This window comes from Vipera berus (assembly GCF_964194415.1).
Source record: "Vipera berus genome assembly, chromosome: 2".
Classification (NCBI taxonomy): domain Eukaryota; kingdom Metazoa; phylum Chordata; class Lepidosauria; order Squamata; family Viperidae; genus Vipera; species Vipera berus.
The window spans coordinates 118,261,566-118,274,724 of NC_138203.1; the positions used below are offsets into that span (position 1 = coordinate 118,261,566).

General features: G+C 42.5%; 1 protein-coding gene across 1 annotated transcript; it reads left to right on the forward strand.

The window, feature by feature from the left end:
* The first annotated feature begins 236 nt into the window (after positions 1 to 236).
* Positions 237 to 12,276, forward strand: TUBB4A (tubulin beta 4A class IVa). The gene is made up of 4 exons (XM_081318462.1): positions 237 to 403; positions 8,468 to 8,576; positions 9,071 to 9,181; positions 10,534 to 12,276. The coding sequence occupies exons 1-4, from the start codon at positions 347 to 349 to the stop codon at positions 11,589 to 11,591; spliced, it is 1,335 nt and encodes a 444-aa protein (XP_081174588.1). The 5' UTR covers positions 237 to 346; the 3' UTR covers positions 11,592 to 12,276.
* The last annotated feature ends 883 nt before the right edge of the window (positions 12,277 to 13,159 follow it).

Sequence of the window (13,159 nt, forward strand, 5' to 3'; positions counted from 1 at the left end):
ATCCGAACAGAAGAGATTGTCTTCGGAGATGCCACAAAGGCTTCGGGTATTTCTCATCTAGGAGTTGACAGAAGAGCACCTGAACGTCGGCAGGGCAGGCGGGAAACATTTCGGCTCCCAGAGAGACGCGCCAGACGCACATACAGCGCGCTACCGCCTGGCAAAGCAGCGAGAAAGGGCGTTGGCAGTCAAGTGCAGCCCATGCGCAGTCGCTGCAAGACTAGCCCTTCCCTCCCCGGCGGAGCCCCATTTAAGGCGCATTACCGGAACGGGCTGAAGCCAGAGAGAGACGTGGAAAGTCGAAAGTAGAGCTTACGCGCAGCTAAAAGCAACCGACAGCAAAACCATGAGGGAGATCGTGCATCTGCAAGCCGGCCAGTGCGGCAACCAGATCGGGGCCAAGGTTAGAGGGGAAAAATGGAATTAAAATAAATAAAATAAAAATAAAATAAAACGCGGCTGGGGGAGGGATTCTTCCCCGACTTGGCTTTCGGGAAGGTTGCGATCGGAGAGACAAAGGGCGGGAATGGTGTTAACGTGACCTCCAGGAGCTTAATAGAACCACTCCGCTCGGGATCGAGGCGCGTGGGGGGGGGCATCCAGAGCAATGCGATCGAAATTTTCTTGAGGGGGTTGGGGAGCTGAGCGGGAAATTTCGCTGCTCTGGTCTCTCTTCCTGTCCTCCTCGGGAATGCCTGTCCATAATGGCTCCCTACTGGAATGTGCCTGGAGCGTAGAGTGGGGAGATTGGGAAATGGCGAGAAAGCGCGGCGTTGGCAGAGGGGAGAAGAGTGGCTTGGGTGTTCAGAGCCTTTGGCAGAAGCCCTTTTAGCTTCGTGCCGCATTTTCTAACCGGGAACCTGTGGCGAGAGTGGGCGGATCTTTCTGCAATGCGGCCGCCAAAATGGCTTCCACCGTCCCCTGTCGTCTGAAGAAATCCCAGCAAAGACGGTGGGGGGGGGGGAGCAACGCGTCCATCCTTCTGATTTCTGTCGGGCGCGGATCGATCCTCTAGTGGTTTTTGAATGACCGAGTATATCGGGCCCGGGATGCGTTTCCCGAAGTCTGCCAAGAGGCACGTTTGCACCGAGCTTTTGGCGCAAATCCAGCCAAATCCTGACTGACTTCATTGCACTTAGATTATTGTAACCTGTTTGTTGTAACTGAGTTTGTGAAAAACTAACTCCAGTAAGAAATTGGCCTGAAATAGGGTAAAAACTGTGTCCTCTGGGGCATAAAGCTGACTATGAAGAACTTCCTGTTCCCCTCCACATATGTTGTTGAGTTGCATCTGGCTAAACAAGGAGTATTATAACCCAGCAGCTTATTTGTAAGATGCCACATAATGCAAAGCTGGTGCGTGACATACACTGAGTTATTTAAGACATTTCCTCCTTTGTTACACAGCATCTCTAAATGTCATGCACTTTTTTTAGGATGCTTCTTAGATTGTGTTCAGAACTGTTTAAATTGTTTCTTAAATTCCCACAGCCTGGCTGCCCTAGATATCTTAACCCCAGCTCTCACAGCTATCAGTGGATTGGAATAAAATATATTATCTGACGTAGCCAACCAGGTATCCTCCAGAATGTGTCCCAGCCAATATAGCTAATGGCAAGGTATGGAGGGAAACACTCAAAAGCATCTGATATCTACTTTTCCTGGTATGCCTTAGAATGCCATACAGTAGTCCTCCTTTAGCAACCACAGTTGGGACTGGCAATTTAGCTGTTAAATGAAATGGTTACTATGTGACACCATGGCTGTCCTTATGATCTTACTTCAGTTTTCCTTTGCTTTACACAGCTGCAAAGCTCACAAATGAAGATTGATCATAAAGTTATGTTTTCATCACCATTGTAACTGCAAATAACAACTGAATGAGTTAGTCATTATTAAAGAACTACCTTTGATCTTAATTCTGACAACTAATGTATTCTTCCTGGCCACAATGGACTTCTGTGTTGACGTGGAATTTGTAAGGCAATCTGGTCTTTCACCAACATTTCTAGAAAGTTGCAGCCAGCTCTCAACTGTCTTAGAAAATTGAGCTTCCTTTGTTAATTTGTATCCACAAACTGCTGGCTTAACCCACCAGTTCTAAGGAAAGGGGAAGATCAGAAACATGGCACACCTTTTCCTCCTCCCCCACAATAGTGCTCCACCCTTGTTAGCAACGCAATTCTTCACATCAAGAATGAATGTTATAGGTTTATGGATATATGAGAAAATTGAACCTTGATCTTTCTCCTTCCTCCCTCACTGATGGAGGGACTGGATTGTTACTAAACCAGCCCTCCTCCTAGGAGATCACTTAACACTTAACTGCTGAGGCTGAACTATTACAGAGCTGGTAAAACTGGGCACTTCCAGCTAAGACTGCACCAAAGGGGAGCTCACCAATTGTAATTGGGATATTTTCTCCTCCTTGCAAAAATATTGGGGAAAGAGGTGCTTCTTCCTGGCTGCCTATTAGCTATGTAAATGAGCTTTTCCTGGTAGGAGCCTTCCCCTGCAGTCTGAATGAGTCACCATTGCTCAGCTCATTTTACTTTTTGAAAGCTCAACAAGCTGTTTCTGGGGTTGGATCAGTATGAATAACCTCAAGCTGTTGTTAACTTGTATCTCCCTGAAAAGAGACAGTTAGTTACCAGCCTGGCTACTGCTTCAGAAGGCATCCTTGACTTTCTGACATATGGCTACCATTCCCAGTATCCCTCATGTGGTTGATGTATTTTTTTTACAGCTATCTTGCTGCAAGGCCTCTCACAGAATATGCTGTGGTTCCCTAAACGAAATGAGCAGCTTTTCTTCCTGTCCCTCTCTTAAAAGAGATACTTAACTTGTGGCTAAATCTTGTGAGGTTCCAAAACTTAATTTAAAAAACAGAGCAGCCCATTCCCTTCACAGGGAACTTAAAAGGCTTATGTACAATTTTCAGTGTACTTTCTTAGTGATAGGATTTGTCCCCAACTCTCACATTCCAGTCTGCAAAGCCAAGCTGGTATCAGCAAAAGCTTCAGCCTTTGGAGCAGGGGTCTCAAACTTGCCAACTTTAAGACCTGTGGACTTCAATTCTCACAATTCTTTGGCCGGCAGGGCTGGCAGAGGAATTCTGGGAATTGAAGTCCACAAGTCTTAAAAGTTGCCAAGTTTGGAGACCCCTGATTTACAGCAATGAAATCTGGTGTGCTCTCCACATGCAAAGGCAGCATCTGAACTCTCCACCTGCCGCCATAATAAAAGTGACTCCTTCTCTTTGACTTGGATATGACCGCTATCAAATCTGGCCTACAAGCTGTGAAATAGTTGTGGCTATTGTTGGTCAAAATAAACAATCTCTCTTAACTTTAAGGCTCTGTCAGATGTATAATCTTGTATTTTGCTATTGAGTCCTCTTTGGCAACCAGGAGAGTCTAACCTCTGATTTCTCTTCCTAATATGGGGAGAAAAATGAAAACGAACCATGGCAGTAAATTCTCAGCCTGAAGGGCAGTGAAGTGCTTGAGTTTTGCTGAGCTGGACAGTGTCCTTGCTGCTAAGCCTTCCCTGCAGCCTGGCAAGTGCCCTGGCACCTGATTGGGGCCGTAGGAAGAACTCCTCAGCAATCCAGGCAATTGCTAAGGCCTGTCATTTGCTCACGTGCTGGATTTATAATTGCAGTGTTTCCTTCTCTGCGACTGCACTCTGTTTTTTTCCCTACGGTGTGTGTGCGGAGGGGAACTTTAAGGGACATGGCCGTGTCTGCATCTCCCTAGTCTTCATCCTCCAAAAGCTTGTGTCAAGTTTCCGACGTATGGGCTTTTCAAGCCCCGCCTGCTTTCCCTGGCGATTGGTATAAATAGAAACTGCCACTCATGCTGCAGCAGAATGTGAGAGAGACAAGTATGACCCAGGAATTCCATTTAAAGCTGAGTGGCAGCAGGCACAAAGTAGGGAGAACCTGCTGCACAGGCTGCCTGGGCTGCAAGGCCCAGAGAAGTAGGCCAGACAAAAAAGGGAGAGCTTCCCTACTTCTGTGAGGGGAAGTAGTGGGCATGTTTGAATGGAAGGCTTCCCAGATCCTACTGGCAAAAATAAGCCAGGGTACAGTATAATAGATTTCTAGAAACACAAATAAGCCCACCTTCTGTTTCCTTTTGTACAAGTTACAGGTACTCCTCGATTTACAACCATAATTGAGTCCCATATTTCTGTTGCTAAGCAAGATAGTGAGTTTTCCCCCATTTTGTGACCTTTTTGCCACAGTTCATTAAGCAAATCGCAGCAGTTATGTGAATCATGAGGTCATTAAGTGAATCCCACTTCCCCCATTGACTTGGCTTGTTGGAAGCTGGCTGGGAAGGTTACAAAGGGTGATCACATGACCCCGGGACAAGGCAACTGTCATCCATATATGCCAGCTGCCAAGCGCCTGAATTTTTAATCATGTGACCATGGGGATACAGCAACAATCAAATGTGGAAACTGGTCATAAGTCACTTTTTTCATTGCTGTTGTAACTTTGAACGGTCATTAAACAATTGCTTGTAAGTCAAGGACTACCTGTTTGAAATTAACGTAATTTAGTATTACGAGTTTTAATAGTTCATTAAAGTTTATTATAAGATAAAATACAAATGGCAACCAAAGTCTACAAAGAGGAAGAAGAAAAGTACAAAGAGGAAGTAAAAATAAGTAGTGACTTCTGAATTTTCTTTGCTGCGGAAGAATACAAAAAGAGTGAGTTTCAGCCCTTGGCTTTACATTCTAAACAGTTCAAACCATTTGTACAACAACAAAGTCATTCTAGTCAACAAAGCCTAAAATCAAAGTTGCATATTTTTCCGTTTCAAGCACAAAGTCCAGAAGCAGTTTCCAAGTAGGGGAAAAAAACCTACCGTATATAGATTGTTCTCTTTAACTAAAACAGTCAGTTTTGCTATCTTTGCCAACATAATTTAGTACAGTTCTTTAAAAGTCCTGTTCTGCACAGTTAACATAAATAGTATTCTGAATTTTTCTATTTAAGGTGCAACCAACAACAACTTTAGATCAAATTGTTTTAAATCCTGCTGTGGTAGAGGATCCAATAGAATTAAGATCTAACACAAGAACTTGAAATAAGAACTAGTAGTTTAAATACTATTTTATTTTTATTTTATTTTAATCCCATTTATATCCCGCCCTTCTCCGAAGACTCAGGGCGGCTTCCAATTAAGCACAAAGCAATGTGCTTAGCAGTAGCCTTCATTCTATGTATATGCCTGCTTATTAGGGCTTTCAGACACACCCCCAAGCGGCATTATTACAAAGTCAGCTTAATTGCCCCCAACAATCTGGGTCCTCATTTTACCTACCTCGGAAGGATGGAAGGCTGAGTCAACCTTGAGCCTGGTGGGACTCGAACCTGCACTAATTGCAGGCAGCTGGTGTTACTTAAGGAGGCATTAGCCCACTGCTCCACCAAGGCTCCTATGTCCCAGCAACATTCATTACTCTGGCTGGGAGACAGGATCCCCAGCTAATATGCCCAAAATGGGAAAATAATAGCACTTCAAAGTTTAAACATTTCAGGAATTACACTGATCCTTTTGCTTGGTTGCCAATGGTGAAAGGAAGTTTTCCTATGTTCCTGTTTAAATTGGCTGAGTTCGTATTTTATGCTAACTCATAATATGATTTATTTGTCTTGCTTAGTGCAGTGCAGTCCCAGCACTGTGGTTTGTAAATTATAGCTCTGTGTGTGAAGCCACCATGAGTGAAAAAGAGTAGTTTGGTTGTGTTCATCTTCCCACTTGTTGGCTTCCTTGAGCCAAGACATCCAGCTCAGTGTATTATGACACAAGATGCTGGACCAGCAGATCTTCATTCTGATCCATCAGTTTTGTGTATGAGTTGCCTAATTCAGTACTGCCAACAGTTTGGTCAGTGGCTCTCCAGGACTACAGATAGAGACTATATCTGTCCTATTTCAAGATAGCAATGTCGGCAAAGTAACAGATGTATTACCACAGAGCGATGATTCTTCCTTAAACTTAAGAGGGAAAATAAATGTTTTCTTCCTCTTCTCATTGCAAAAGATAGCTAAAACAAGCCTTTGCAAAAAGACAAGTTTCCCTCACCTTCCCAAGGGCCACTGATCTGAAAAAGGCAATGCATTTATGATGCAAAGAAGCGAAACTAAATATTTCTACATCTACAAAGCTTTTATATCCCATAGCACAGACACTTAGAACATATACATCTAGGAGATGCGGAAAGAGAAAGCTTTTGTAGAAAAAAAAAGTCCTCTATTATATGAATTGAAACAGTTGGAGACCTGAAACAAATTACAGTAGTTTACTGAAGTATCCTAAAATGATGGCCACTGGGTTCCTGGACAATCAGACCCAGAACCTCAAATACAGATATGCAAAATATTATATAGGAAAAAACATATTATGAATCAAATAATTAATCATTAAACACATCATATCTAATCTTTAGCTTACAGCTGAATTCCTAGGGTTTAAACAGGGAGGTATACATAGTTAAAACTATCCTGTTGCAATCTTCTTCTGTGGTATGAAAATAAGTCCCATGAGCATATTGTACATCCCATTCTTGCAATCATCCACTAGATTTCTCCGAGAAAGGAGGAGACACAAGTTGGTGCATAGATCCTGCAGTGGGTGGGGCACATTCTTGGAGTCTACTTTATAGGATAGTGAATGCACTTTAAACATTTGGAGGCTGTGATGAAGAAACTGCTTTTAAGATCATAGAAAGTACAGTTAGTTCTTGACATACAACCGCAATTGAGCCCAAAATTTGTGTTACTAAGTGAAACATTTGTTAAATGAGTTTTGCTCCATTTTATGACTTTTTTGCCACAGTTGTTAAGTGAATCACGGCCATTGTTAAGTTGGTAACATGGTTGTAAGTGAATCTGGCTTCCCTAGTGACTCAAGGATAAAACTTTGGCAGCTATATGCCTCTGCATTTCAATTTGCCTTTACTGTAGGCGGGGGGAGATGTTACTTTTGAGTGGGTTAGAGAAGGAGAAACAAGACTTCTATGATTCCGCTGAAGACCATGAGAGCCTGAAACCTTTTCAAGGACACCATAACAGGTGTGGATTTGAAGCAGGCGGTTCCCATAACAAAGTGAACTTGTTTATATGGACTACATAAGGCTTTGGGGGGGGGGGGTTGGCTGGGAAAATTATTGTTTTAAGTCTATGAATTGATGTTGGTATTACTTCAACATTACTATGCAGTGTATTCAATAAACAGTAAGATTTTTGGAGATGGAATGAACCTGGGGTTGTATTTGGATTCTCGAGCTGGATATTGACAGTGACTTTGCTTGTCAGGTCGCAAAACATGATTGCATGTTCCTAGGACACTGCAACCATCATAAATATGAGTCAGTTGCCAAGCATCTGAATTTTGATCATATGACCATGGGGTTACTTCAACGGTTGTAAGTGTGATAAATGGTCATTACTCACTTTTTTCAGTGCTGTTGTAACTTTTAACAATCACTAAATGAACTGTTGTAAATCAAGGATTACCAGTACTGTATGAGATTTACTATCACCCTCTCATTTCCCCAAAAGATTATGAATTCCAGCTGCAGTTATGGCAACAGATCATGAAACACAGTAAAGCTTCTCATGGTTTGTGTATTAACCTCAGCAGGCAGCAGCAGATGCTTAAATGATTAAGGGCAGGCAGCCAAATCCTGTCTTCCAAAACCTTGCTGGGACCATATGAGACATCGTCTCCGTTGTACTTGGATAAAAGTGTCCTTGGGAGTACAGGGGAGTTGGGAGTGTCAAAACTGAATTTCTTATTGCCCAGAGTGTAGTATGGCCTGGTGTGGGTGTCTCTTAGATTACCTACTAGACCTTTCAAAAATTGTACCCTGAAGGTAGAAAGTTTGAAAGCCGTAGTACTGAATCAGATGACTGGTTGATGTCTCTGTGGAACTCAATCCTGTCTATTTCACAAATTCCTTTGGAGGTCAGGATGACAGATAAGAGCTTGTTGAGTGAAGAGGAATTGATACCTTTGCCTTGAGATAATTGGTAGCAGATCTAATATGTGCCGTTTGACTGGCAAAATGATCTGAAGTAGGGGGCAATGCTGCAATTAACCTCCCCCCCCCCCTTATATTGCTGTCCTATGCAACAGGTGCATATTGACAAATGCCATCAGCTGTAAAGAAATGTATCTGCCTGCTTTGCAAGGCTGCACTAGAGACTCATGGAAAAAGGCTTTGTGATTTTGGCACCTTTAGTGGAAAACCCAGATGGTACCCTCCCTGCTAATGAACCCAGTCCAGTATTGAAGCCCCTCAGGATAAATTGATGATATGTCGCACTACACTCCCACATAAAAGCTACCCAAATATGGGGTAGAACCTTGACATGAAAGTGACCCCAGTCTGGTTTTCAGAAGGATTTGTCGCTAATTCTTTGTCCTTTTCCCTGACTTAACAGTTCTGGGAAGTCATCAGCGATGAACATGGCATTGATCCCACCGGCAGCTACCATGGAGATAGTGACTTACAACTGGAAAGGATCAACGTCTACTACAATGAAGCCTCAGGTCAGGTTCCCTGCATTTCAGAGTGCCAGAGACCTCTCTCTTCGCTGCCTCTATTCTGTTCAATGTTATCTCCTTTCTGCCCACTTCTATCCTGATAGCTGATATATTCTTTTTTTTATGGAAAAAATAAAACGAACATGTCTTTTTTGGTTCCTAAGTGAAACATGCTGTTTGCTGAGCAAAAAGTACAATGTGGTGGTATAAGGCCTTCCCTAACTTGTTTATTGTATATATGACGATTTCAGTTTTGTTTAGTATATAATCTATAACTCATTGTCACCTCAGTCCTTTTTATGAATCCAACCATTTTCTTCTCTCTAAATCTGTTAGTATCTCTCCTTAATCCTGCTGGGAGAATGGCCGTATTGCTATCACGATGAAACCATAGTAACCCTGAAAGCAAATCTTAATCAGACATAGCATGTTAGATTAAATGTGTTGAACTGTTTCTGATTTGTCAGCAGGGAGATTCTTAAAGTTATTTTTCTACTCAGGTGGCAAATATGTGCCTAGAGCTGTCTTGGTTGACTTGGAACCTGGAACCATGGATTCTGTAAGATCTGGACCTTTTGGACAGATATTCAGGCCTGATAACTTTGTCTTTGGTAAGGATCATTGATGAGGTACTCTGCAATTATTCTCCAGTCAAGTTAGACCAGAAATTTTGCATACTGCAGCTATCTCCCTAAACGTGCTTCTTCACGCTCTGTTTGAATTATTAATTTACAACTAATTAAAAATCTGAAATAATATGATTTACAGCAAAAACAAAACTACAAATTCAGCATCTGTTGTTTAGAAATTAATTGTTTCAGTGTTGTTGAACCAGATTTGTTTGACCGGCTGTTGAGAAAGACTCAATTCAGGAGTTGTCAGAGAACAGGATATATACAGTATTGCTATCATGATGCATGAGTTTCTTAGTCTTAATTTTTTTCCAGTGTTAAAACAACTATTCTCTTTCTGCCCTGTCCATAAGTCTTGACTGATAGGAGAGTAGACTTCACACATTAGGGATATCACTTAGTAACATGTATATCTTTAACAAGCAATGATCAATGTCACTATGTTTCTACAATCCAGTGACATTGAAATCCAAATGGAACAAAAGTAGGGCAAACCAAGATCACACAAATATTTCTGTATGATGTTCGAGTGAAATACAGTTGCTATTAACTGGTGGTGTAATTATGATGTCAGATATGAGCTAGGCTCTTGCACAACTCATTTCCCTTGGAGCTATTAGGACACTATTTGCAGACTGTTCCAAAATATTATGTAGATTTTTATATGCATTGACATTCTGGTATGCAGATGTTCAAAGTATTTTTTTTCGTTTTGCTCTGGGATAAAGGGGAAGAACATTGAGGTATTAAGGCAAGCTGTGCATTGCCATGTCCCAGCAGCAGCATTAAGTCTGCAAAGAAGCTCTTAATTTAAACCACTCTATGTATAAGGTGTGCCTGCGGAAAGAAGCTAAAATAAGATAGCAACACCTTCCTTTATTGCTGCATTACTTTACATTCTGCACACACTACAAAAGATTACACCTTATGTAGAATTTGAAGTGATTGACAATAGAGATGTATCAGTAATGTTCTGTAATAATGAAAGCATTTTTGATGCGGTAAGACTGAAGTCAGCAATATAAAGCCCAAATGTTTGTGAATATCTTCTTTGATGCCCACCAAGTTCCTGCCCCAACTAATTTTAGAAGCTGGATACTAGGGCTTGAGTCCATCTCATTAGCATTCTTCTGTTTTCTCATCTGGAAATGATTTGATTCCTCTGGTAACCTAGCAACTGAGGAAGCTTGCCTTTAGGGGGAAAAAGTGAATGAGAGAAAGTGAAAATTAATTTATAGCAAGCATTCATTGAACTCATTGCAACTGGCAAACAATAAACCAAATATTTTTATCCTCTTCCTTTCCCCCCCCCCTCAATTCCTGCTGCTCAGGTCAAAGCGGTGCTGGGAACAACTGGGCCAAAGGCCACTATACAGAAGGAGCTGAGTTGGTCGATTCTGTCCTAGATGTGGTAAGAAAGGAAGCTGAGAGCTGTGATTGTCTCCAGGGTTTTCAGCTTACCCACTCGCTAGGTGGGGGCACTGGATCAGGGATGGGTACCCTGATGATCAGCAAGATTCGTGAGGAATATCCAGACCGTATCATGAACACTTTCAGTGTGGTGCCATCACCCAAAGTTTCAGATACGGTAGTGGAACCCTACAATGCTACCCTCTCAGTACATCAACTGGTGGAGAATACAGATGAGACCTACTGCATTGACAATGAGGCTCTCTATGACATCTGTTTCCGTACCCTCAAACTAACAACTCCCACTTATGGAGACCTCAACCATTTGGTCTCTGCTACCATGAGCGGTGTAACAACCTGCCTCCGCTTTCCTGGCCAACTCAATGCTGACCTTCGCAAGTTGGCTGTGAACATGGTTCCCTTTCCTCGCCTGCATTTCTTCATGCCTGGCTTTGCCCCTCTGACCAGTCGTGGGAGCCAGCAGTACCGGGCCTTGTCTGTACCAGAGCTAACACAACAGATGTTTGATGCCAAAAACATGATGGCAGCCTGCGACCCCCGACATGGGCGTTACCTGACAGTAGCAGCTGTCTTCCGAGGCAGGATGTCTATGAAGGAAGTGGATGAGCAGATGCTGAACGTTCAGAACAAGAATAGCAGTTACTTTGTGGAGTGGATCCCCAACAATGTCAAGACAGCTGTGTGTGATATCCCACCCCGTGGCCTTAAAATGTCAGCTACTTTCATTGGTAACAGCACAGCTATCCAGGAGCTCTTCAAGCGCATCTCAGAGCAATTCACAGCCATGTTCCGTCGCAAGGCCTTTCTCCACTGGTATACGGGTGAGGGCATGGATGAGATGGAGTTTACAGAGGCCGAGAGCAACATGAACGACCTGGTCTCAGAATACCAGCAGTATCAGGATGCTACTGCTGAAGAAGGCGAGTTTGAAGAAGAGGCAGAGGAGGAAGTTGCATGATCTTTCTTCTGTACTCTCTTCTGCTCTTCTCTTTGACTCTCTTCCTGCCCTTTATTCCTCTTCTTTATTCCAGCCACTCTTCTGAACCATATTGGACCATGTTTGCCTGCCTTGGCAAAGACTTGGAACATTCTAAGCCAGCCTAAAGGATGTTAAGAGTGGAATCTTCTGAGGTTTGCCCGCCTGCCTATCTCAAATTCTGCAGGGTGGAATAATACATATAGGAGTACTGTGTTAGTATAAGGAGGAAGAACAGGCTTCTCAGTTGTATTCAGGAATGGCAGCCACTGGGAATGTTTCTAGCTAAAAGCGCTAAACAACATATTTTCTCATCTTATCCTCTCTCCCAGTCCCCTCCTCTTTTCTTTTCCCTCCACCCAATATCTCATGCACATCCCTCTGTGTGATGTCTGTCTTTGAGTGTTCTGTGTGTCATGTAAGTTTTTGTTTCCAAAGTTGAGTATGCGCTAACTTGTAACTTGCATTTGTTTGGGTTTGCTTCATCCAGGTTGGGCTTAAAGGAAAGATTAATGGAACTAGGGGGGGGGGATAGTTGAGGAGAATGGGGAACAGTCCTTTAGCATAAAATATAGTCTCCCCCCCCCCTTTGAGTGTATTTGTTATCAAAGAATTGTATGTCTCCACAATAAACTACTGAAAAATTATTCAGGCTAATGTTGGTTTCACATTGTTTTAAATCTACCTTTTAAATGCATGGCTTTCTCACTGTCTCTTAATGTATTGCATTTATATACCATTTTTTTTCCTCTGGGTGTTTAAGGTGGCATACATGGTGACCTTCTCTAGTTTTCATCCCCACAACAACCCTTGCATCCTCAGAATCTAGGAAAGAAAAAGGGAGGCTTTCAGAACTTAGAAGTTAAGGATTTGATGGGTATTTCCTCTTTATCTCTTAAGCAAATTTCTGTCTGTGATGGAATCTGTGAGAAAGGATGGAATAGCTCACAGAACTCCTTTCTTAATGTAGTCACTATAAATGAAGGCTGGAGTATAGTTACATAGTTTTCAAGACTGTAGCCTAACCCTGACCTTAAACCTCATAAATGACACTGCATACCTTCCTTTCTTGGTCATGTGCTGCTATTGGGGGCTTGACGCTATGAGATAAGCTGAAGTAAGATAGAGCAACTGACCCAAATTTATTCAGAGAGTTCTGTGATTGCATTGGGACTTGAGCATGGGTTTTCCCAGCCCTTGTCCAACCACTCTGCTATGCTGTCTCACCAAATGGAAAAGCAATATGACCCTCAGGACTGGGAAAGGCATAATTGATTCTCTTTTTTTGCTTTACTCTGAAGATTTAACCTGATTGATGATAATTATGTACCATCAAATCGCTTTTGACTCCTAGCAACCACATAGATATTTTTCTGTGATTGGTTAAACCTGGTGTCCCAAACAGTATATTCATTGATGTCTATGCTTCAGGTCTGGGACTATTATTATGAAGGAAAGGGGATGTTAGGTTTATGGGCATCTCCGAGATGAGCTTGGGAGGCAGACAGGTAAGATTCAGTGCATCCTGGACAATGCCATTAGTTTACATA